This window comes from Fonsecaea nubica (assembly GCF_001646965.1).
Source record: "Fonsecaea nubica strain CBS 269.64 chromosome Unknown Scaff78, whole genome shotgun sequence".
Classification (NCBI taxonomy): domain Eukaryota; kingdom Fungi; phylum Ascomycota; class Eurotiomycetes; order Chaetothyriales; family Herpotrichiellaceae; genus Fonsecaea; species Fonsecaea nubica.
The window spans coordinates 53,711-78,170 of record NW_019173751.1 but is presented as its reverse complement, the minus strand read 5'-3'; the positions used below and the strand labels follow the sequence as shown (position 1 = coordinate 78,170).

The window sequence follows — 24,460 nt, the reverse complement described above, 5'->3', positions numbered from 1 at the left end:
TGCCGTCCTTGAGGTTATGCGAGAGGCCACGTCTCCCACGCTACTAATCCAGGGTGGAGGATCATTCCACTTGCTGCACATGCAGTGTAATGCAATGGACATGCCTTACTTTGAGACTAATCGAAAAGGATATAGATTATGATGTGGGTCGCTTCCTTTTGCGATGTAACATCCTTGATGTACGTACCCGGTAAGAGTCGGTGAGCATTGAGCATGTTTCTGCCTGTGTGGGACTGGCCGGGTCCCCAGAACCTTTTGACTAGAATTGACAGGTTGTAGTATGGCTGTAGCCGCAGCACATACTATACTCACCAGATCCTGTCCTGCCGTTCACTTGGGATAAATCATCATCAGCAAATCTTGTTGTGCTCTCAAAGTATCAGTTGGACAAGTGCAGCGGATTAACTCTTCTGAACCTCCAAATTGCTCTTCATACCATCAAAATATGGCATTTACTGCGGATACTGATTCGATTACGAACGGCCATGTGCCACACAGTGGATGCCTTCCCATTCCCAGTCAGGATGAAATGCCCAATGCCTCTCTCGAAAGTCTGGCACCATTCAACGTCATACCGCAAAAGCTCGCAAGCATGGTAAACACGAGTCCGAACACACTGACTTCTGATGAAGAGGATGTCTCCATCACCCTCATCTCCACCAATATCTTGGAGATCATCTTTGACTACGCGTTGAACAAATTTGACGACTGTCGAGATCGGCTTGAGGCTGGAAGACCCAAGTTCATATCGGTTCTCAATAAGTTTGTCAAAGCAGGGGTCCGGATCGATATGTGTCTTCCAGCATTCCCCTTCAAATCCGCGAACAAAGTCTACAAGGCTCTCGGGTTTCTGCCCGACAAGGCCGAGGAGATCGCCTTGACCCGGTTGCACAATATGTGTAGGCGTATCGAGGAGATATATGCACCGGGTGCTCACGTTGTCATCATTTCGGATGGGCTTGTCTACAATGGTTCGTCCCATGATGCTTTGTCACGGATACTCATTAATGCGGAACTGTAGATCTGCTAGGCATTTCAGATCGAGACACTTGGCATTATGGGCAAGCTCTACGAGAAATGGCCGTCGAAAAGGCATTCACCAATATCGGATTCTCCAGATTGAAAGACTTTGGAGATTTCAAATTACCGGACTCTTTGGACGAGATTTCCTATGTCGCCAACGCTACCAACTTCCGTCGTTTCATTCTCAACAAGTTTGGGAAAGATGACCTAGACATAGATCAGTTGATTGCTGATGACGAAGATACTCGACTGACCTATCAAGGATATCGAAGGTTCTTGATGTCAGACCTGCGACACATCTACACACTCGGGGGCGCACGGACCAGCAATACATACAAGAGGGAGACGAAGTATCTAGCCAAGCAAATGCTGGTTCGCGGCTACGTAAGTACAACAAAGTAATAGACCTTGAGGCCTAGGTTTCTAACACTTGGCTTCGGGAATAGGCTTTTGCGGGAGCGATCAAGCAGAACTTCCCAGATCACCTACGACTTTCAATCCATCAGTCTACCGGAGAGCACAAAGTTTCCATGAGTTTGCTGAACACCAAAACCGGGTTCACGACACCTTGGCACTGCAGTGTCGCTCTGATGGCTGACGGAGAATGGATGAGTGCACCGATGGGAGACTTCAAGGAGAATCCTAGAATGAAAGTCGTGGAAGAAAAAGGCCGTCCAAGTTACTTTCGAGAAATGGCAGAGGAGGAATTCTTAGAAGAACAAAAGTCAGCAGAGGAGGCCGCCACAGCACAAGTGGAAAAGCCGGCCGTCAACCAAGATCAGGAGCAGGAGAGAAACGAAAACTTTTTCCACTGGGAGAATCTTTCTTATGATGTCAAGAGTGGCGACAAGACAAGAAGACTTCTCGATCAAGTCGATGGATGGCTGAGGGGTGGAACGTTGACAGCATTGATGGTATGTGTCCTGTCCCTTCTCTTTCCTTTGACTGATCAATCCTATCTCAGGGTGTCGGTGGAGCTGGTAAAACCATTCTGCTAGACGTCTTGGCCAATCGTCCGACTTCCGGGGTCGTCCATGGCGATATTCTGGTGAATGGTCAGGCTCGAAACATTGCCTCCAAGAACACGGCCGGTGTTGTGCACCAGCCTGATTTGCAGTTTCCTGCCGCGACTGTCAGGGAAGCATTGATCTTCAGTGCTATACTGAGGCAACCCAAAACGACCCCATACGTTGAGAAGATGGCCTATGTTGAGGAAGTCCTTCACCTCATTGGTATGGAAGCAGTTGCCGATACAGCCATGGGAACAGGTGAAGAAAGCATGTACTTGAACATTTTACATTACCCCGTGCTGATCATGTTGCAGTTTTGAATAGCGAACAACGAAAACGACTGGCGATTGGAATCGAGCTTGCTGCCAAACCTACCACCGTGCTTTTTCTTGATCAACCGCTTTCGGGTTAGTGACATCAGCATCAACGGTAGAACAAGATTTACTGACTTGGAATACTCCGTCCTAGGACTGGACAGTCAGGCTGCTCTATCTATATGTGCGCTCCTGCGGAAACTGGCACAGAAAGGGTTGGCTATCCTTTGTACCATCAATCAACCGTCTGCACGCCTTCTGCAGTCTTTTGATCGACTGATTCTGCTCGCCAAGGGAGGCAAGCAACTATATTTTGGTAAAATAGGCATCTCTTGCAAGACGGTGACCAGATACTTCGAACAAAACGGGGCCAGACAATGCAATGCAGACGAGAACCCTGCAGAATGGGTGTTTGAGGTCACCGGTTCCACTGCTAATTCTGACAGTCCACAAGATTGGCCAGAGACTTGGAACAATTCTCCCGAGCAAAAGGCTGTGAAAAGGAAACTTGCTCAGCTGAAGGAAAAGTTTGCGGCGCAGCTGGAATCGGTCAATGATCCCAGTTCCTCGGACACGATTCAGCAGTCAGTCGCTGGATTTGACGTGATGGACCTCCAGCGTGAGTCAGGATACAACTCTTTTTCAAGTTCGGCCCTTGAAATGTCTGACTCGAGTCTAGGCACTTACTATAAATATCTTTTCTTGGAAAAGATGCAGCTCCCTCTGGATTATCCAAAACCAGATATCTCCGGGGGTTGGCTCCCAAACTCTGCAGCTATACGTCGCGCACTATATTCGCTGTGAAGATCAAACGAAGCTCAGTCATCAATCCGCCCTAGGAGTGCTGTTGTCTTTGGTATACCCTTTTGGGTACGTCGCGGTTGTTATGGATGAGGACGAGCTAAAAGAGAATAGCTTTTGAGTCTCGTTCTTTATGCATCCCACGCTAGAAGGTACACGGATTCAACCATGATTGATAGATTTCGACATTCATCTGAACTGTTCTTTTCTACTCAGAGGCTTCTGCAGTTTCGAAACACTAATGCTCAAGCCTGCCGACTAGCATTGACGCTCTGCTTCCGAGGTTAATGATCCTCATGGCCGTGGCTGTATCCCAACTCCTGGACATGAATCTGAGACGAAATGAAGCAAAACATAGCAGCGTTATCATTGCGAGCTTACTGGGCACTGGGATTCGATTTCAGGCTTTCCAATATTCAGAGATTGGACCTGTCATCTGCAACAAAGAAACGGAGATAATTCCCTGTCGGGATTGCAGCAGGTCGCCATGTAGATGTAGCTGGGATAGACTCGTTTCACTTGGCATCCGTCTCCCGCAATATTAAACTCGCATCATTTGGAGACAGGCTCAGACCCCGTCACTCCAACGCAGACTACTGCATTTGGGGAATTTCGAGGTCCTCTCCAGTAATCACCGCTTACAGACACGTGAGAGCGTCCAATTGCGCGCTGATGAGGTGTAAACTTCACGTCGAGTGCATTGCGTGAGTGATTGGCGTCTTCTCGCTGATCCTCCGTTTCGGATTCTAGGTCACGTACAAACAAAATGTGCCTAGTGGTTGGAATTGTGCTCACTGCTGAGCAACTTACTCGTCCCTATCCCGGGCACGTACCGTGGCGCCGGCGCGCGGTGGAGCAGCACAGCTGACTCCAGCACGACTCGAAGAGCAATGGCTACTCAAAACGATTTACGCATTTCTGCAATTTTACACAATCATGCGACTGGCCGGACGGGCATCTACAATCCATGCACCCGAGGTTTCCACCCACGCAAAGTTCTCTTCGAGAGGAGCTCCTCTGGCCGGTCGAGGTGTCCCACACCTATTCGGTACACCGAGAGATTCCAGAAAAGCACTACAAACGAGTCAACGTCGGTCTATCTCTTGGATCTTCGTTTGCGGACGTCGTGGCATTTTCATCAGCATGAAGTATGTCCTCTCCTCGTCTCTTCTCATGTCTTCCATCACTGCTTAAACGGCCACGCAGTACTGCCCTTCCACCGACGAAATATGGCGTCGTTGTTTTTCCTGGATTCCAGGCGCTTGGTAGGTTGAGAGAGATTGATGTGTTGGGATCCCAAGGGGGATGTGATGCTGTCGATTGTCATCTGATCCTCGAGCCGCACCAGACGTCTTCGGGCCCCTTAGTACCTTGAACATCCTGTCTCGAGACCACAGCATGGAGCTTGCTATAATAGCCGAGTCATTGACGCCAGTATCAACCAATCCAGAACCAAATACCTTTGTGTCGTCTACATTCGGACAGGAGATTTTGCCCACCCACACCTTTACAAATGCACCCGAAGTTGAAGTGCTAATCATTCCCGGAGGTCAGTATACGAGATGAAAGAGCATCTACTTTGCGTCGTCGACCATGAAACTGACAAATTCTCCCAGGTTTTGGGACTCGCAATAAAGTATTAATGGCTCCTGTCGAATCATACATTCAATCCGTATTCTTCAATTTGAAGTACGTGATAACTATCTGCACGGGGTCTGCTATTCTCGCAGGCATGAGCCTCCTGGACAATCGGCGAGCGACAACTGACAAATGTACCTGGTCCTTGGTAACGCCGCTCGGGCCAAAGGTCGAATGGGTACGAAAGGCCCGATGGGTTGTTGACGACACCCCCGGAGTCACACCAGTGTGGAGTTCTTCGGGGGTCTCTGCGGGCATTGATGTCACGTTTGCATTCATCCAGATGTTGTATGGTGCAGGGACAGCAGAGTCAGTTGCAAATGTTATGGAATATGAGAGACATTTTGGATGACAAATGGGATCCATTTGCTGACGTCTGGGGGGTCATGGGAGATCTTGATTGAAGAAGATTGTACTACCCTAGCCACTCAGGCTATCCTTATTCCGATTTTCTCAATATTGGAATCAGTATAAATATTGCGACGGATTGTGGGCTTTTAACTACACTCCTTCAGTCATTATCGCGAGTGATGTATTACGAACCAAGTCTCCGCCTAGACTTTGTATGTAGAAGGTCGGGTTGGGTCGGATCGAGTTCTCTCTAACTATTGAACTGGGGCGAGGCTCTTAGCCAGAGGCATCAACTCGTACGGCGGTGGGCATGGTGTTGGGGGTAACGGCTATCGCACAGTAATAAAAGAACAGCATAGAGGGTCCTGATCAGATAGATTCCATAACTTGATTGATCACTGTCCTCAACTCATTGATTGAGTTCTCCGTTAATTGTTCAGATGGATGGATCCTGTTGAAGGATCAAGGAAAAAGAGATCTCAGAATTGTACACCGCGGTGGAAATTATTCGGCCAACCTACCCGATATGGTTAGGGCCACAGTTTGATGACATATCAAGCGGCAGACTTGTCAAGGCCATCCTCGTCTGGGACGACGTTAGATCTTGACTTGAATTTGGATTGTAACAACACCAAGAAACTCCAGAAAAGGGTGGAAGATCCAGGACAGAAAAGGAACATGAGTTTTTTTAATGGGAGAACTTGCATGTGTCATACGCCTGCCGGACTCCCGAGTCGTTGTAACCCCTCCGGTTCCCTCTAAAGTCCACATGAGTCTTTACTTGAGACACCAATCGTCTTGGGTACACAAAGCGGCTCGCGAATTTGCCGAACACTATAAACACCGGCGATTCGCCATCTCGGCAAATCGCACGCGGGGTGAGGCGGTATAGCAGCCTAGTATCTACAGGCCTGACGGCTCATTTGTGAAAGCCTGGAAAAGTCTACGGGTAGGATCTTTTGTCCGCCTGAGCGTCGTGCCCCGGCTCTGACTGCGGGGTATAACACGAATACGAGGCGAGGCGTATCGAAGTACTCGCAGTAGTAGTAGTGAGCGTCTTTCAAGCTAAAGCAGCTAGCCGAAGGTTACCGACGACAGATGCTGTGGGTGCTACGTCAGAAAGACTCTAACGCCGGGTATTGCCCGACCACAAGCATGGCCAAGCTTGGGACGAGGAAGCAACAAGTACCGAGTAGTTGGAGTATACTACATTCACTGCAGAGGCGTCCAATCCACGGGCGAGGGCAGCGAGGATGAGTTTGTTTTCTCAGTGTGGCTCGGCTCGACAACCACAACGACAAGACAACAACGAGATCGATCCTTCCTGGACCAATAAGCAAGTGGTTGCAACGACACGTCCAGTGGGGATGACATCAATCCCCTCCGATTGTGACATGGTCGATAAGCTTCTTCCCCGCGCCGCAGGTACGTAGAATCAAGAAAACCAGCGGGGCGTGGAGATGTTCAAGCCACTAGACCGCAAGAGGAAGGCAATCACCAGAAACGGTATAGTCTCATGTCGATCTGTGTCGAGGGCCCTTGTCCACAGGCAACAGGCTAACCATACCCAGGCAGCCAGGATATGCTGAATATGGGGGACGTTGCGATGGATAAGTACCTAGGTAGGTAGTATCTCAAAGGTATCAAAGGAGAACAAATAATGCCGTGCTTGCCGCAGTACCGAGGTCCGTCCTCCCCAGATCAAAACACCTCCTTCCGCCGGCTCCCCCAAGCTAACAATTCTTTTTTGACGTGAAGCGATATACCGCCTCCCGGCTATATTGGGCCCAGTCGGTAGGCAGTGTACCAATCTCCATGCTCCTCTTTCGGTGTGGTGAAAATCGTGATCGGTAGACCCTTTTCTTCCATCCCCCTCTCTGTCTCTTTCTGCAGCACCGACTAACGAGAAGTAGAGAATCGACGGTATGAGGTCATGTTGACTATTTAAAAAGGGTAGATAATCCCCGAGTTCTTGGAGTTTGTCCAGTCTTTCGTCATCCGGCCACAGTTTTATTTCTTCCCCTCCCCTCTCCAGCCGAGTACAGACTTGCCTCCAAAATGCGTCTCTGGGGACGAGGTCTAGCGACCACCTTGAGTGTTGCTGTCAGTGTCAGCATCACTGTCGCGCCGGGACACGCCGCCCCGACGGCTGGAGCGCCCGTCATGGCCTGTGAGGCCATTCCAAAGCCGGATGTTCCTGGGGCCACAGTGGTCTCCATCACTGGCGTGCGGAATACGAGCTACTCGGTGCCGGCCACTGCTAGATCCCCGGGCATCAGCGGCCTGGCCATCTGTGACGTCGTTGTCACGCTATCGCACCCAGGAGCGAACGACCTGGTGACAGTCGAGGTCTTCCTCCCCCTAGCGGGATGGAATGGGCGCTTTCAAGGCGTCGGCGGCGGTGGATACGACACCGACAACGGCCAGGCTTCACTGGCGCCCGCAGCCTCGTCGGGCTACGCCGCCGGCATCACCGATGGAGGGCACCCCATCACCGACGTCGAACCGGTCTGGGCATTGAACGCCGACGGTACGACCAACTGGCCATTGGTGGTGGACTTTGCCTCGCGGTCTCTGCACGACATGACCGTCGTTGGCAAAGCCGTGACCACCAGCTTCTACGGCACGCCGCCGCATCACTCTTACTGGAATGGATGTTCCACGGGTGGCCGTCAAGGAATGATAGAGGCCCAGAGATACCCCGGCGACTACAACGGTGTTTTGGCCGCCGCCCCCGCGATCAATTGGCCCACGCTGCTCGTGGCCGGCGGGTGGCCTCAGGTTGTCTACCACGATGCGGGTCTGTTCCCGTCCCTGTGCGAGCTAGACGCATTCACCAATGCTAGCATTGCAGAATGTGACGGACTTGACGGGCTAGTTGACGGCATCATTGGGAATCCGGCCACTTGTCCGTTTGAACCTGCCCAGCTGGTGGGATCCCAACTCGACTGTTCGAGCTACGGCGGCGGCGAGGAGGTGACTGTCACTTCTCAGGTCGCCGGTGTCGTCAGCAGGATCTGGGCCGGTCCAACGACCCCATCGGGGGCACGGCTCTGGTACGGTCTCAACAAGGGCGCCCCATTGTCGACGTTGGCCAACACCACGACGCTCCCCAACGGGACCTCGGTCGGGGTTCCCGACTTCTTCTCCTCTACTTGGGCCGCCTATTTCCTCAAGCGAGATCCCACGTTCGACTACTCGACGGTCGACTACAGTCAGTTCCTGGATTTCTACATCCAGTCCAACGACGAGTACGAATGGGCCATCGGGACGAGGAACCCGGACCTCGCGCCCTTCCGTGACCTGGGCGGCAAGATGATTACGTGGCACGGCCTGGCGGACCCGCTGATCATGACCAACAACACCATCGACTACCGGGAGCGGGTCAACGCGCTCTTTGGCAGTAGCAACGCCGCTGTCGACGAGTTCTGGCGCCTCTTTCTGGCCCCCGGCGTCAACCACTGTGGTGGCGGCCTGGGCGCTGTGCCCACGGACCCGCTGGCCGCGCTGGTCACCTGGGTCGAGCAAGGCGTGGCGCCTGAAACGCTGCCGGCTTCGTCGCCACGGGCAAACGGCACAACGGCCGAGCATCATCTGTGCCTGTATCCCTTGACATCCAAGTATACGGGCGGCGATCCGGCCGTTGCTACCAGCTACAGCTGCGTGCCTCTGTAACAAACAACAACAGGGAGGGGTCCCGTGAACCACGAGGCTGCGATATTGCCTTCCATTCCATCAGGGCTGTGGTTGTCTCGTGTCGGGAAGTGACCAAGGCGTAACACGGGGATTCCAAGACCCCTGTTTTTTATATATATATAGATCCGTCACAAAAATGTGACTGTTATTACCATTTTTCACTGAAAAGCAAATTTGCACGGGACCATTGAAAGAAACTCCCCATCGACCGAAGAGTGGTAGGAATCTGGGCCCAAATTCCTCGACTTTTTCAGATGGGTCTGAATAGCTGAAAGAGAAACAGTCCAGTTCACAACAAGGTTTGCATCACGCGTCTCCTTGCCTTCTCGGCCTTGGTGCGGAATGCGTCAACCCCTGCAGAGTCATGACTTGATGATTGCTAGGCGCAGAGATTGGAATTCAGCATTCCATCACTCAAGTTTCGGGGCTCCGCGCACTGACTGCATGACAATCCGGTAAACAAAGACGCGTCGGTTGTTGGCTCGAGCCCGTCCTAGCATATATAACGACAACTTGGTCCTGGTTTTGTCCACTTGGTTTTCTCTGCCTTTCGTAAACGTTTCTCACTCTCGCAGAGACGACAAGAGTACCATCTCCCTCGTTCTCTAAACAAATCCTTCCTCCAAAAGGGTTCAGGACCGCCGCTTCGGACACCATGAATAGAAAGCCGCCGATGAGACGAGAATTTGCGCCACCGAGCGCCGCGCGCGACATGAAAAAGGCCTTGCTGGAGTTTCAGTTTTCCGATTTCGAAAAGTATAGGGACGCATGGATCAACCAGGATAGCGTCGAGTACGCTGAAGTTAACCGAAGAATAAACCAAGCCTGCTTCCTGTGGGATGAAAACAATCCCGAGTTATGGCCAATGAGTTTGGTGCCGATTGAGGCCTTCAAGCACGACAAGAACAATGACTTGGTTCGCCTCTTTCCACACAAAGTATGGTGTTTGGCCGACCTGGCACCTAATAGCTTCCTCTATTGGAACGAAGGCAACAACACGGCTTCTGCCACTCAAGAGGCCTGGGCTGAGGCGCAAAGCCGCGGCCCACTTGAAGTGGGAGAAGGACCTTGCCATTTCTGGACTGCCAGCTTCACCAGCCCTTCTGCGGATAAGTCGACTCTGCGATCGACCTATCGCACCAGCAGCCACGCCGACAATCCAGAGTTTGACATCGACTGCGCTATGATCAGCCTCTTGGGCATTCGCTATTATCCCTGGTTTGACGTTCCGCGTGAGAAAACCTCGAAATCTTGGCTTTACTTCATCGACTATCATGGGCTGGATGATTTGAGCCAACACCCCAACCGTCAAGAAATGCCGAGGATCGTGAGTGCTCTCGGCCATCTCTGTATTACAGGCCATTATTGGGATTACGAGGCGCCAGCGTCAGATCCAGCGCCAGAGGAGAGCCTCACGCCATCCTGGTTCGCTGTTGTTGTCGACCTAGAACGACCAGAGAGACCGGTATGGCTTGTCCGAGAGCTTCGTGCTTTCAGGTTCTCGAAATTTTCGGGTTACAGGCCGGACAGGAAAAACGTAAAGGAATATGACATTCCAGAGAGCGAGCGAAAGTATCCACCAAGCACGCCACATCACTCGGCAGAAGCAGGCGCCAAAGACTTCTTCCATCGCCTAGCTGAGAACGACACCGATCTTATCAAGATGTTCTCTTCGGTTAGTGAATGGGACCATGCTGAGTTGGATGCAGCTACTTTGAAGCAATATCTCTGGGACGAGAAGAACCGATTCCAAAAGGCCATACCTCGGTTCAGACACGTTCTTCCGCACAGAGGCAGCAATTTCAACGCCAAGGACAAACCTATGATAGATGAATTGCCCCGGTCAACATAGCCCGAATTTTCCCAGCGGAAAAGGGTCTGATCAAATCAATCACGTCCTCGAGGGCCGTGATGGGGTCGGTCGAAGGGAGTTCGGGTATGTCAAGTAGGGGTTGGGCTTGACCTGGGTCGGTGCACGAGAGGTGTCCAGCTTACCGCTCCTCCGACTTGAAAGCTTTTACAATCAGCAATTAGACGTGTCAGGATTCAACCGAATCAGAGACCAATGCAAGAGAAAGCGTCATTTCCCACTCGCAGGTGCGCCGGCTGTTCATGAATGTAGACGTCTTGCCCCGTAGCATGGACAGCCTAGTCCATTTCCAGTGTTCGCTGGACTCGCTTCTTCTCTTGCTTTTGATCCCGCGTTCAGCACTCCTCCTCCGCCTCTTATCTTTTGTAGTACTAGGCACGAAGTGCTTTTTGAAAGCGTTGGTATGGTAGCATTCGAAAGATTCGCGAAAAGCAGTCGTGTGTGGCCTGAAGTGCTCGTGGAGACGTTCTCACTTTTGCCCTGCAAAGGGAAGTAGAACGCCTGCCTATCGACAGCTTGCGCTCAAGGTGCCATGTATCAGAGGTAGCCCGTTACTTTTGAGGCAACAAGACTCGTGGACGGGCCAAGTGTGACAACATCATGACCAGCGGTGGCGGCGGCAGCTTCGTTAAAAGCGGCGCAAGTATATTGACTGACGACTGGGATACGGACATTGTTGCCGCTTTTACCTCCTGGGGCTACCTCCAGGGCCTTTGGTCACACCTCAAAATTGTCTTGGCATCCCTTTCGCTTCAGCCTCGCGAGCATCTTGGCATCTTTGTGTTGCTTGTTTGCTCCCACAGCCTCCATCTCATTTTCGTGAACAAAGCAATCTTTGTCTTTGTTAAACAACACAACAAACCTGCTGGATAGCTCCCGCACAGCCACACTCGCGTCCCGGCATGCTGATGTGGCAGTTTTACACTTTTCGGCATGGAGCAAACATCTACTCATCGGCAACGTCCCGTATCACCAGGAGTTTGTCCATGGTGTTGGCTTTGGCCGGAAACTCCTATGCACCTCATCGTAACCAGTCTGTTTTGGACTAGATCCCGGCCCTCTGTCTCTGTTTGCTGTCTGCAGTGCAGCGATCAATCTTTGTCTCGGTCAATGATCAAGCCTTTGCGGTACCTCTTCCAGCACGTACGTGCAACAGCGCGCCTCCTTGAGATTGCTATCATCTTTGTTCCGAGCAGTATGGTTTGCTCCAAATTGACGGGCAGAATGGGTATCCTATTTTATGTTGGCCCTGGAAGGACATATGTTGCTTCGCGATCGTTTACACTTCAAAGCACCAGTGATCGTGGCCTTCAAGATTCAGGCAAATGCTCAGTCGCAACCTCAATTCATCCAGATCAGCCTGCCTTCGATAACGTACCGCGGTTCTTTGGCAACTACTTCTCCCCTCATAGAGAAAAGAAATGGCACCGACGATCGAGCCGTTTAACCCTCCGTGCACAAGGAACCATATCGACAACCGCAAGCCTTCGCAAGAACTCGATGGCGGATTTTTCAGAGCCTACCAAGCCATCATCGAAGATGCATTTCTGCTGGAGCAAGGGGAAAGCAACAGGCCGCAAGAGTTTGTTCAGCTCGTCGTCGTCGTCACCGAGATCTTACAATGGGCATCCTCGAAACCGGGTAACGAAACCGCCGTGCAGAAGCTTCGAGACATAATTCAATCGAAGCCTTTGACAGAGGAAGAGAAGCAGTGCGTCCCAGGAATACCGGCCGATGACTGCCTCTGCCTTTTGGTGCGTCTCCTCGCAAGAAAGAAGCAACCTGCAACACTAGGTAATTACACAAGCTTTGAGGTGGTGAGACCGATACTGAAGCCTGCTTAGAGGAGTACTTGAACGAGCTACAGAAATTGAAAATTCACGAAACAATGAAGAAGGAAAAGCCAACCAATAACTCCAAAGACGACTCCGAAGACGACTCCAAAGACGACTCCGAAGACAACTCCGAAGACGACTCCAAAGACAACTCCAAAGAAGATTCCAAAGACGACTCCGAAGACGACTCCGAAGACAACATCTCTCAACAAAACCACCCTGCAGTTTATGGCATTCCGAATCATATCTCGATATGTATAGGTCCGCGTAGGCAGACATCATCGAACATGACTGTCAGTTGGCATATTATCGCCACCAATGGGGAACATGACGAAACAGACCTTGGGAAATGGGCGAAGAAGTCGAGGAAAATGCGCTTTCAGAATCTACGAAGCAATGTTCCAAGTTGCGTGAAGGAGGCTGGAAAATGGCTCGCCACAATTCTGAAGGACGACGACAAGGATGTCAAGACCGCCGAAGAAATACGTCTTGGTCGGTTATACGAGATCGAAAGTTGGAAACTCATGTCCACGGCTGCAAAACCTGGTGAAATCAGGGTCAATGGGCCTCGACATTTCTGTCATATGACCGAAGTCGCAACGACATTCAGGATTGGGGGGGGAACAGGGATCACGCGCGACCCGCGCTGCATGCTTTGCAGAATGCTCTTCAGCTCCCGCCAAGATCTCGTTGGGCTCAAAATGGAGAATGACTTTTCCAAGGGCCTTCAATCCCTTGAGAAGAAAGCCATCAATGGAAACAATACTTGCTCCGAGGGATTGCTCCATGAGCTCTGCGAAATGGCCGAACGGATGGCGGCAAAAACACAACCAGGTACCACGGGTACCACGGATCAAGACCCAGACTCTGGAGAGGCTTTGTGAACGAGACTGGACTGTGGAATGAAACGTGGATGCAATGGTTCTCACAAACGACGCTGGATGTGGAAGGCTCGCAGCCTACAAGGCTGTCCCCACACAACGCCGTACACCGACACCACGGGCAAGGAAATACGGGGAGACGGATCGCATACAGATCTCCAATCGTCAGTGCTCTCACTGTGTGGCATCGGTCCTGGTGGCAGGCTTGAGAATTTGGTCAGGAAGCACGCTCTGTACGAAAGGGGAAAGAGAACATGTGCGCACCTGGAAACAAGTTGGCTAGCACGCTCGAACTGCCTTGTGTTGGATGAGTCGCCGGTCTCTACACTGCAGGGTTTGGGTGGGCAAAGATCATGTATTGGGAGGCAAAAATCATGTATTGGGAGGTAAAGATCATGTATTTCGAATGACGAGCAAGAATCTGTGTTTCAAATGATTGGCAAGGATCATGTATATGATGAGCATGACAAGTATTTTCTACAGAACTACCTCCCCTTCGAAGATTAACTCCCCCCCCCCCCCCCCCCCGGCGGGGGGTGAACACGATCCGGGCGACCCGTTGCCTCGATACGTGAGGTCCGCAAGTCATACTTGACGGCATATGTTGGATGGGCATTCGGGCAGAATTCCACCGGCCTGTCATTCTGTTCATTGTGTCAACAGTCAACAGACACAACAGCGAGGCCTCCTGTTTCTCGCCACAGCAGAAGTACGGGAAACAAAAGTGGTTCAAGATTGGAGACGACTTCTGTAAAAGGAAAGGGGGAGGGGGGAGGAAAGAACATTTACATTCGGAGTCGACTTCGCCCCCGTACGGGAAACAGGTCCCATCAGGTTTTCCATGGTCCATGCCTCCTGGCCAGTACACAGTACTCGGTATGAACCCTTCAACACACGTCGATCACGCTTGCGTCCTTCGCCTGTCCACGAGGTTGAGACAGTATGAACCACAGACAGTAGCATGCATCCATAGAGTTGTGGCAGCATTCTGCAGCACCAAGCACGCGACCAGAAGATAAAGTGCTTGCGTGTCAAGTGTGCCCTCCAGTTGCGCTCAGTGGCCTACAGAATGCTGTCGAGCAGGGTGAGTCTGCCGAAAGTATTGATGTTCCATTCAGACCAGTGGGCTACCTCAAGTTCGCAACCGTCTCCTGCTGAGTCGAATCGTCGTTCCTGAAGTTGAGAAAAACGTGACCGCCAACGTGTCGAGGAGAACGGTATGTCAGCATTCTTATACGTTGTATTCGAGTAGAAAGCTGCCCCTCGAAGGACTTCGGGGAGTCTTTCGGACTCTTTCCATGTAGCGGGAGAACGCACACAACAACTAATAGACTTGTGACTGCAATCGCCATATACCATCGGGTTGAGCACGCTCCGCTCGCAAGTATTGGTGCCCAGGAACATATCACGTCGCCTCGTCACCATCCCGGAAGTGTGAAAAATCAAAGAACCGTAGATCGGAGGTATTGCGAATTGAACTGTCACTCCATCTGCTCCTAGAAGGTGTGTTTGGCTGCGGATCAAGCTGTACCCAACAGAAAATCAGTCACTACGCGTCACCAAACTCACCGACCAGATGCTGAACAGGGTTGCCAGGCTGGCGCAAAAGGTGACATGGGAGGCACAGAAATCAAGCCCGAATTGCCACCAGGAACAGGCGAGGATAGGGAAAGCAGACTTTTCCATCAACAAGGGGCGGATATGCTTCCTCGATTCGTTTCAAATATGCGTCGAGGAATGCTTCTTTCTCCGAAGCCGACAGAGGATCGACGTATGGTCTCAGACCTGTTCCTTTCACCCACTCCACGATGGCCTTGTGGTCCTGCAGGATGTGATAGTAATGGGTATGCCAGATGTTGATATCTGAACACAGAGGCTTCAGATGACTGTAGAGCTCTTGAGGAGACTGAAATGGATTGCGAGCTGGATGTAGTCGTCTGAGGGTTTCAGACCACGGACCCTCATCGGCAAGTTCGCGCATGGCAACATGGGAGGGCTCTGAAAAGTTGTCAGGTACTTGAAAAGCGAACACGCCGCCCGGCTTCAGCGTTTTGATCAAGTCGACGAATATCGGAATGCGTCTTTCCTTGGGCAGCCATTGATACACGGCGTTGGAGTAAAGCAGATCGGCGGGTTCCGCATGGTCAAACGAGCTCAAGTCGCCTAGGGTAAAGTCGAGTTCAGGCAGCCTCTTTCGCGCCTTTTCGATCATGTCAGGAGACGAATCGAGACCCACGACGTGAGCATGTGGGAACTGCTTCCAGAGCACCTCTGTCGAATTACCAGGCCCGCAACCCAGGTCGACCACCCGTTTCGGGGCCGTCAAGGGCACCTGGGCAAGGAGGTCCCTTGCTGGACGGGTCCGTTCGGCTTCAAACTTCAGATACTGGGCTGCGCTCCAGTCTTTACTCCCCATGGCAACCTCTGACGAACGGAAACAGCGGCGATTTGCAGGATGAGTTAGCCCAAGGCTCTCGTTGAGGAAGGGCTGTTGGGGAGGATGTCCGCTTCGGACGCGTCTGTGCACTGTGGTTGTTGCCTGCGACCAGAGGGACCTGCGGACGGTGCTCATACTCGGTATTCGGTGTCGCTCTCAGTGTCGCTCCCAAGTACTCACGGCATCAGGCTTCGTCGTTGTCAATAAAGGAGTAAACGGTCGTTGGGGGCGGGGGGGCGGTGAGGTTTAAAGGTGACAGTGTCAAGTGCCGATGTCGGGCCCCTGTGCGGACACGCCAAATAGAGGGTGACCCTGAGGCTGGGGAGACGTGCTGCAGGACGCGCAGCGGCACAGGGGCGCCAGGGCGCGGGGCGCTTACGAGTGCGTGCTTCGCTTGTCAGTCTCACGCTGATGACACTTCCCATGTCTCTCACCAATGCTACCCACATATCGTCACTCTTTGACGGGCGAACTCCGCATCATCCGGCCCAGGTGTGGGCGCCAATCCATGGCCTTGCCATACCCTCGGCTCAATGCTGAAGGTTGAAGCCATCCAAGCGACCATATAACCGAGAATGTCTCCCCGGTATTTTGTCGCCTTTCTCCGCATCGAGGCCACTCCATGTTCGACAACTCACAGCTTCCCCAGAGTCACTATTTCCCGATGTCTACTGCAGCTGCATCCGATGGCTGGCCTGTCAAGAAGCGACGCGCTCCCATCGCGTGCACGGCGTGTCATGCCAGAAAAGTCCGCTGCAATGTGGTCCTCGTCGGCCAACCCTGTTCCAACTGCCAGCAAGATCAGACTCAGTGTGCTCTGCACGTCTCGGCGAGAGGTAAACATAAACGGCGAAGGCTGAACAAGAATTCACACCTCCATACTGTTACGCCTCCTTCGTTATCTTCGTCTGGACCAACTGCGGATGCTCAAACCCAACCCCCGGCCACCACTGATTTTGCAGACTCGAACCCCTCAATCACTCCGCCATCACAACCGCCATCGCGTGATGAGTATGAATCCCAGGCCAATGTGGAAGCGTATCGGAATATTGTCGATGCAGTCGAGACGAACGGGGCCAAGGTGCCGTTGTATGTCGGTAGGTTTGCACAGTGGTATGTTTCCAGGTGGGTGAAAGCAGCTAAGCAAAACGTGTCAGGTGAGCTTCAATCGCTTCGCTTTATATTCCATGTCGCCAGGGACAAGAGCATCGCCTCCAAAGCCCATTACCTAGTTCCCCAACCGAAGAGGCGTCAATTGTCGCCCGAAGAATACGCGTGCCTACAGGCCAAGGGGGCTTTCTCAACAGAGTCGGATGATTTGAGAAACGAACTCCTTGGGCTGTTCTTCGATTATGTCTACCCGATTCTGCCAATCATCGACCCTTACGACTTTCGTCGTCGGTACGAGGCTGGCGGCATCCAGAGCATCAGTCCGCTCTTGCTTCAGAGCATGTTCCTTGCTGCAAGCAACGTAAGCATTGAGCCCACCCAGTGCACATTCGCCCTCCAGGTCCTGATATCAAGTCTTCTAGTTCATCTCGGCAGATGGGCTAAAAAGGTCGGGCTGGCCATCGCTGATGCACATGAAAAGGAGATTCTATGAAAGAGCCAAGGTGACTTGACAATCAATTCGGACACTGGAAGCAGTGGAGCTGATCTCATTTCCCCAGGCACTCTACGACTTCGACTACGAAACAGACAAGATATGTCTGATCCAGTCGGTCTTATTGCTTGGCTATTGGTTGGGGCAGGCCCACGACCGCACCGATAGCTGGCACTGGGTGGGAGTCGCAATCAGTCTGAGCCAGAGCGTCGGTCTCCACCGTGACCCAGGCTTCTCAGATGTGCCCCCGTCTCAACGCAGCCTGTGGCGAAGGATCTGGTGGTGTTGCTTCTACCGGGATAGATGCATTGCGCTAGGCATGGGACGGGCGTTCCGCATCAATGCCGAGGACTGCGACGTGAAGGAGCTTACCCTCGAAGACTTGGTGCACACCGCGAAAGACTCGTCGACGTCGTCATCCAGCGCACACTTGAACCTGAACGAGGAAAGCGCCGCCATTGTGGCCAAATGCAACAACTACGCGCCCATATTTCTGGAGATTGTCAAATTGAGCCAGATCTTGGGCGAGGTGCTTGCGTCCGTCTACAAGCCCCGGAAAGAGCCGATGTCTTGGACCTTGATCGAGTATCTTGAGGACAAACTCGCTCGTTGGCAAGCAGCCCTTGATCCAAGGTGTCGAGTTGACACGCCGCTTACCACTATGAATGAACCCATCGCCATGACGTTGCATAAATACTACATTCAGATCCTCCATCAGTGAGTTTGTGTCTCCGCTCTTTCTTTCCTTGGAGGTTTCCCTTCGTCCTTGATCTGGCATCACGGAAGGCTTATTGATTTTTCCCGTTCTTACCGTATTTAGCGTCACGGTGGTCACCATGTACAAGCCCTTCGTCTTTCAGGATGATTTACTCCCGACCCGGCCTGGAAGCGACATTTGCGCACGCATCGCGTGGGAAGGGTGTCAGTTGTCGGCGTTTGCGGCAACAGACGGCTTCCGAAAACTCAGCGAGCTGGAGCTCGTCCGGTTTTTACCACCTGAAAGGTAGGCCGCACCACGCATTCCCTCCCCATGTGTTCGTCGATCTGAGTGTCAGTCGGTTGGCAAGGTTGACTGTCTCATGTTATGTTTGGTATCCAGGGAAAAAGGAACCAAGGCTGACTTTGCCACCACTCTCACAGTGTGACAATGCTCATCTCAATCATTGCGATTCTCTTCGTGGCGAAATGCCTATCAACGGGTATGAAATGGCACCTAGCGAGCCAGAACCTGGACCTCGCCATGCTGGTGGTCCAGCAGTTACAGGAAAAGTATCTGGCCGCCAGATTCATCTTTGCATACTACACGGCGGCATTTGAAAAGGTGGCACCCTCCCAGAGACCGCTGTTGGATTCGGCGTCGGCATCGACCACGGCATCGTCTACTCTGCCGGCAGGTTCCTACTCGAATGCTTTCCCGAACTTGGCCGTTGCTAACGCTACCACCACTGCCGACATTGAACATGTTCCAAGGATATACGATGCAGGCATTGATGGTCGCGGTGGCCCTGGCACTACCAGCCCGTTTGACGCCGTCGAATCCTTCTCCTCGGGACAGGAAGACCATCTGAGCACCTGGGCCGAATGTTTTCCGGCTAGCATGGCCGCTGATTTTGACATTTTGTTCGGAGCAGAGGGGATCATGAGAGGGTTCGAGGAACTTGTTTGAGAGAATAAACGAGCGACGGAGAGAGTAGGAGAGAGAGAATAAGTGATGTTGTGTTTCTTGATGGCCAGTGGCCATATGGTGGCGTAGTACGTGGCTCTGTTGGTCTTGACAGGACGATACCATTTATGCAAAACACACATACCCACACAACTTGTCTATTTCCCACTCAAGCGCGATGCTGATTGCGATCCGTGATGCATGACGACAGCGGCCCCAATATCGGCAGACACGGCACGCGAAACTCGCAATTTTATGACGGGTCGCTTACGTAGATCGCTTATATATACCGAGTATAACTATCGCGCGTATGATGTCTCGACCGACGCAACCGCGATCACTGTACCGAGTACAAACACGTGTACACATACAGAAGGGTATCCTAGGTATCTGTCTCCCTAGGTAGGATCGTCATCTGGTCCATAAGCTCGGTCCATGTCCAATAACCTAATCGATTTACCTGGGATTCCATCTCGAAAGTTTTCCCACACGTCCCGAATTTTCAAGTCTGCGTAATGCTATAAGGGTAATGGAAGTGGTAACGCTACCAGTAGTAATCTACAGTACAGTAGTAATCGAGCACCACATACTACCGAGTACACCACACCACACGACACGACACGCCACGCCACGCCACGCCACGTCTATACTTGTAGACTCGAGAAAGAAAGGAAGAAAAAAAAACCTCTCTCTCTTTTGAGTTCCTGTCCTGGGGCCTCGGGTACTCATGTACAAGTCCATAGGACTACAACAACAATAAGCAGCATAAGCCACTACACACCCTCAATCAATCAATCATGGCCCCGTCTGGACCGTCCAATTAACGGGGTCGTGTATAAAATCCGAAAACCCCGGCCTATTTCTTCCCCCCTCTTCTCCCCTTACCCCCAGTTGTTGCCCCTCAATCCCCCCAGTAAGTTTTTTTCTGGGCCGCGGTTATATGTAGGTGGATAGCTAGTGGAATACTCGTCACTGCTTGCTTGCTTGCTGACAAGCGACAAGACCTTCTGGGGGAGGGGGAGGGGAGGAAACATGCCATAGGTGCTCGGTCGATCGGTCGGTCGGTCGGTCTGTCTGTCTGTAAACAAGAACCGTGAGCCGAGAAAGCCTCGAATGACATGGACATGCTATTGTTCGTGGTTTGCTTGGGGTGGTGGTTTGGTTTGGTGTGTTCTCTCTCATACCACCGCGTTCACCGTCACCATAACCACCACAACGTTGCAGCCGCGGCTTCGCAGTCAAGGAATCGCGTAGATATATCTATGTCTCCATCTACATCTACACGTCTATATAACAGCCGACTCTCGCTCCTGCGCTAGGCGTTTCAAAAAGTATTTTTCTCATTTGTTCCGAGTACAATATAAAGAGCCTGTGCGCCGTTATACTCCGGCTACATACATCCATCAGGTCCACCTTGCCCTTCGGATTAGGTCTCTGCACACACAGACAGAGGATACTCGGTATAAAGGTGCCCCCGTTTTCGTGGTTGGTCGACATATTTGTCTTCTTTCACGGGTGCCAAAGCGAAGAAAAAATAGCAAACTTCTTTACAGGCATATTCATATTCTTAAGGTCTTTTCATTGTCTTGTGTTTGGGAACCGTGCTGCACCCACGAAACTCCCCCCCTTGACTGGCGAATACACAAGATGGCACCAACAAAACTACGCATCGGGGTCTGTGGAGGCGGTATGGGAGGACTGACCGCAGCCATCGCGTGTGCCCGAGCAGGGGCAAAGGTCACACTCCTCGAGGCGGCCAAGGAGTTGGGTGAAATCGGAGCCGGCATCCAGATGTTCTCCAATGTGTCCCGGATTCTGATCCGGTGGGACGTGGACAAGATCATTGGCGACGACCTGGTCGCCGTGGATGAGATCAATACTTGGGGTTTGGACGACGAGCTGCTGGGTCGCTTCGATCCGAAAGAAGGACGCAAGCTCACCGGCTTTCCGCATTGGTCCGTGTGTCCACCCCCTGCTCTTAACCGTGCTGCAGATGGCCGTCTATATCGTGGGTGCCATGTACTGACAGTCTCAAATGCAGGGTGGTGCGTAGAGATCACCTTCACGCAGGACTTACCGAGTGTGCTCGACGCAGCGGGGTCGATCTGATCGTCGGCTCCCGCGTCCAATCCCTCCAACACTCCAAGGAGGGCGTCAAAGTCACGACAATTCACGGGGTTGAGCATACCTTTGATCTGCTCATCGGATCCGATGGCCTCAGATCGACCATACGCCAGTCCTTGTTTCCAGAAACCGTGCCAAAAGCTGCCTCGACCGTTGCGGCATTCCGTGGCGTGCTCTCTTATGAGGAAGTGTTCGCCCAGGTGCCCGAAGCGAGAATGTGGCTGAGGAACACGGCTGACGCCTGGATCGGGCCTCAGGGTTATATCCTCCTATATCCTCTTTCGGCGGGCCGGGAACTGAACGTGGTGGCCATGTTTCAGATGGACCGCGTCGTCACCAAGGCCGAGGAGATGGATATTCAGGAATTCCGCAACCTGTACAAGGACTGGAGTCCATTTGCACGCAAGATTCTCGGGCTCCTCAAGAGCACTCAGATCTGGCCCTTGTTGGTGCTGCCCCCGATGAAGTCGTGGTCCAATGAGCACAAGAACGTGGTCCTCCTCGGGGATGCGGCTCACGGCATGCAGAATCACATGGTAGGTGCTTGCCAATCGGTTGTCTCCAGAGATGCTAATGAGCATTTCTAGGCTCAGGGAGCGGCTACCGCTATGGAAGACGGGGTGTTTCTAGGCACAGTCGTCTCGGAAGTCATTCGCGGCAACATTGGCCTCCCCACAGCTATCGAGCTGTATGAGAAAAAGCGCATGCCACGAGTATGGACCAAGCAGCAGGTTTCTTTTGTAAACGGTACCTTCAACATGGCCGCGGGAGAAGACGCAAGGAAGCGGAACAAGGCGTCTCGACCGGAAGTTGTATGTTCGGATAAAAACATCATTCAGCCCAACAAACTGCTGCCACCGACATATCGAACCTGGCAACTGGCATTCAGTCCGGTGAGTGTCCCTGGTATCATGTATTTCGACGCGGAAGGGGATGCAGAGAACGCGGTCTGCGAATATCTGCAGGAGACAACGGCGATGGACGAGCAGACACTGGTGACCAAGGGCCTCTGGGACAAATGGTGGGGACTAGTGGATAACAATGGGCTCGAGGATGATGCTGGGAAGGTCTAGGGCGATCCGTCTTGATGAGCTGTGTAGGTGTTTTCCGTATGTAGGAGGCACCGAGTCCATACGAGGATTCGAATGAAAAGTACAAGTACAGGAAGGCTACGACTCGACAGGGGAAAGAATTGTTGTTCTTGGCCCGGGGAAGCCCGTGATGGTTATCGTGGTCCGTACCCATGCGGATTGCCCAGCCAGTAGTTTGGTTATAGTTAAGCCCCCAGTGGCCCCCCCTTTTGTCCCCATCCCACTTAGAGCCCGTTGTTAGGCAGCTCAACAAGTTCAACACCCCCCGATGTCCGTTCATTTGTGGCCTGCATCAGCGAAGGCCCCCCAATAAATCCTCCCCGTTTACCCCTAGGTCAAGATGGCACTATGACTTAGGCAGCCACGGACCTCATTCCGGACTCCCCACGCCACCAAGGCACTGGCTTGACTGGCTCAAAATCTCATCACCATCATAAATCTCATCTATCTTTGCTATCAGCCACCAATCAATCTCCGTCTCCTCAACTCGTTATCCACCACAATGGAAACCGAAGATCTCAGGGAGAAAATTCCCCCATCTTCTCTGGAAAAATTCCCATGGTTACTCAGTCCTTGGGTTTCTTGACCTGGCCACCCTGCTCCCCAATCTTCCCTCCTCGCCATGGTGATAGAATGTCGGCCTGCATCGTCTCTGCTGCGACGTCTCACCATCTCTTCAAATCTCGTTTCCAATCAGCAACCGCGACTCCTTCAGGCGCGGAGCCAGCTCCAGCCACGAACACGCCCAAGACCAAAAAAGAACTTCCGAGATTTCCACCTGCAGCGTAGATCCGTCACCGGTTTCTCGTCCACTACTGCGTTCCCACCATCTCCGGCCCCGTCCTCTTCACAACTGCCAACACCACCACCAACACCGTCTTCATTTTTAATCCCCCTTCTACCCTCCGTATCTTGCCGGCCACCTTCTTCTTTTACTTCTGTCCGATCCTACTGCTCTCACCACTTCCACAGACACCCAGCCGACCTGAAAGAAGACGAAGAAGACGAGGACAGGGAAGATCCAAGCACAATGCCTCTAGGTGGGTAGTCTTCAGCTTTTGGTTCCACTCGGTCCATGGTGATGAGCATATCAACGGTTTTGCCCACCTCAAAAAAAAAAAAAAAAACACATCACTGTGCTGTTTGAACCCGCGATACACTCATAACACCAGCTCATCATCTACGTGTTTCTGAGAAGGAGCTGCAACTTGCAGTGTGGATGGCACTGCATTCAATCTGCTCCCGTCCCTCAACACTTTTTCCTCCTTGGAATCCCGACGTCACGTGTCCTGTGCTGTCCATACGTCACCCCTGTTCACATTTTGAACGCCGAGGAACCGTTACTGACGACAATGCGCCGTAACAGCAGACACGCATAGTGATGCCTACACCAAGGCCTTCAACAACAACAGCTTATGGCGCCGCTCTCTGGCCGAAACTGATCCTGAGCTTTTCGAGTCCATGGCCAAGGGCCAATCACCTCAGATTCTCTGGATCGGATGTGCCGACTCGCGCTGCCCAGAGACCACTATCCTGGGCCTGAAGCCCGGGGAAATATTTTGCCACCGCAATATCGCCAACATCCTGGTCAACACAGACATCAACTCCCTCTCGGTCATTCAATATGCCGTCCAATACCTGAAGGTTAAGCACATCATCATCTGCGGCCACACCTCTTGTGGAGGTATTGCGGCGGCCCTAGGCAACAAGAAACTTGGCCTGATTGACACCTGGCTGATGCCACTCCGAGCAATTCGCCAAGAGAACCTGTCTCTCTTGAACAGCTTGGACGAGACACAGCGGGGCTTGAAGATGGTCGAGTTGAACGTTCGGGCCGGGGTCAAAGTGCTCCTAGCGAACCCGATTGTCCTGGACGCGATGGATGAACGTGGCCTCCAAGTCCATGCTCTAATCTACAATGTCGGAACCGGCGAGTTGCGTGAGCTGGACATTGAGGAGGACGAGGAAGTCATCAAGAGCCGGGTCACCGCCTTCAAGACCGAGGACTAAGGAAGGGGTGATTCCCTCGACCAGTGGGAATTTTAGAGGATTGGGAACGGACTTTTCATGGAACTGTATTTTCGGCCAAACATGTTGTAGCCAACAGCACAAGGCTGCTTTGG

General features: G+C 52.3%; 9 protein-coding genes across 9 annotated transcripts; 8 read left to right on the top strand and 1 right to left on the bottom strand.

Moving 5' to 3' along the window:
* Nucleotides 1–445: 445 nt before the first annotated feature.
* Nucleotides 446–3,151, top strand: AYO20_09011 (hypothetical protein; the record flags this gene model as incomplete). Its single annotated transcript, XM_022647283.1, has 7 exons — nucleotides 446–971; nucleotides 1,031–1,407; nucleotides 1,470–1,937; nucleotides 1,988–2,291; nucleotides 2,348–2,440; nucleotides 2,502–2,966; nucleotides 3,027–3,151. The coding sequence occupies 7 exons, from the start codon at nucleotides 446–448 to the stop codon at nucleotides 3,149–3,151; spliced, it is 2,358 nt and encodes a 785-aa protein (XP_022496746.1).
* Nucleotides 3,152–4,546: 1,395 nt separating this feature from the next.
* On the top strand, nucleotides 4,547–5,138 carry AYO20_09010 (hypothetical protein; the record flags this gene model as incomplete). Its single annotated transcript, XM_022647282.1, has 2 exons — nucleotides 4,547–4,697; nucleotides 4,765–5,138. 2 exons carry the CDS (start codon nucleotides 4,547–4,549, stop codon nucleotides 5,136–5,138), a joined length of 525 nt encoding a protein of 174 aa, XP_022496745.1.
* Nucleotides 5,139–7,195: 2,057 nt separating this feature from the next.
* AYO20_09009 (hypothetical protein) lies at nucleotides 7,196–8,812 on the top strand (the record flags this gene model as incomplete). Its single annotated transcript, XM_022647281.1, has 1 exon — nucleotides 7,196–8,812. The coding sequence occupies one exon, from the start codon at nucleotides 7,196–7,198 to the stop codon at nucleotides 8,810–8,812; it is 1,617 nt and encodes a 538-aa protein (XP_022496744.1).
* Nucleotides 8,813–9,488: 676 nt separating this feature from the next.
* On the top strand, nucleotides 9,489–10,685 carry AYO20_09008 (hypothetical protein; the record flags this gene model as incomplete). The annotated part of the gene is made up of 1 exon (XM_022647280.1): nucleotides 9,489–10,685. One exon carries the CDS (start codon nucleotides 9,489–9,491, stop codon nucleotides 10,683–10,685), a length of 1,197 nt encoding a protein of 398 aa, XP_022496743.1.
* A 1,439-nt stretch (nucleotides 10,686–12,124) lies between these two features.
* On the top strand, nucleotides 12,125–13,422 carry AYO20_09007 (hypothetical protein; the record flags this gene model as incomplete). Its single annotated transcript, XM_022647279.1, has 2 exons — nucleotides 12,125–12,497; nucleotides 12,548–13,422. The coding sequence occupies 2 exons, from the start codon at nucleotides 12,125–12,127 to the stop codon at nucleotides 13,420–13,422; spliced, it is 1,248 nt and encodes a 415-aa protein (XP_022496742.1).
* Nucleotides 13,423–15,049: 1,627 nt separating this feature from the next.
* Nucleotides 15,050–15,835, bottom strand: AYO20_09006 (hypothetical protein; the record flags this gene model as incomplete). Its single annotated transcript, XM_022647278.1, has 1 exon — nucleotides 15,050–15,835. One exon carries the CDS (start codon nucleotides 15,833–15,835, stop codon nucleotides 15,050–15,052), a length of 786 nt encoding a protein of 261 aa, XP_022496741.1.
* Nucleotides 15,836–16,520: 685 nt separating this feature from the next.
* On the top strand, nucleotides 16,521–19,125 carry AYO20_09005 (hypothetical protein; the record flags this gene model as incomplete). The annotated part of the gene is made up of 6 exons (XM_022647277.1): nucleotides 16,521–16,953; nucleotides 17,014–17,327; nucleotides 17,389–17,469; nucleotides 17,527–18,176; nucleotides 18,280–18,462; nucleotides 18,600–19,125. The coding sequence occupies 6 exons, from the start codon at nucleotides 16,521–16,523 to the stop codon at nucleotides 19,123–19,125; spliced, it is 2,187 nt and encodes a 728-aa protein (XP_022496740.1).
* Nucleotides 19,126–20,769: 1,644 nt separating this feature from the next.
* AYO20_09004 (hypothetical protein) lies at nucleotides 20,770–22,319 on the top strand (the record flags this gene model as incomplete). The annotated part of the gene is made up of 3 exons (XM_022647276.1): nucleotides 20,770–21,130; nucleotides 21,193–21,782; nucleotides 21,834–22,319. 3 exons carry the CDS (start codon nucleotides 20,770–20,772, stop codon nucleotides 22,317–22,319), a joined length of 1,437 nt encoding a protein of 478 aa, XP_022496739.1.
* Nucleotides 22,320–22,970: 651 nt separating this feature from the next.
* On the top strand, nucleotides 22,971–24,347 carry AYO20_09003 (hypothetical protein; the record flags this gene model as incomplete). The annotated part of the gene is made up of 3 exons (XM_022647275.1): nucleotides 22,971–23,122; nucleotides 23,310–23,377; nucleotides 23,704–24,347. 3 exons carry the CDS (start codon nucleotides 22,971–22,973, stop codon nucleotides 24,345–24,347), a joined length of 864 nt encoding a protein of 287 aa, XP_022496738.1.
* Nucleotides 24,348–24,460: the final 113 nt, after the last annotated feature.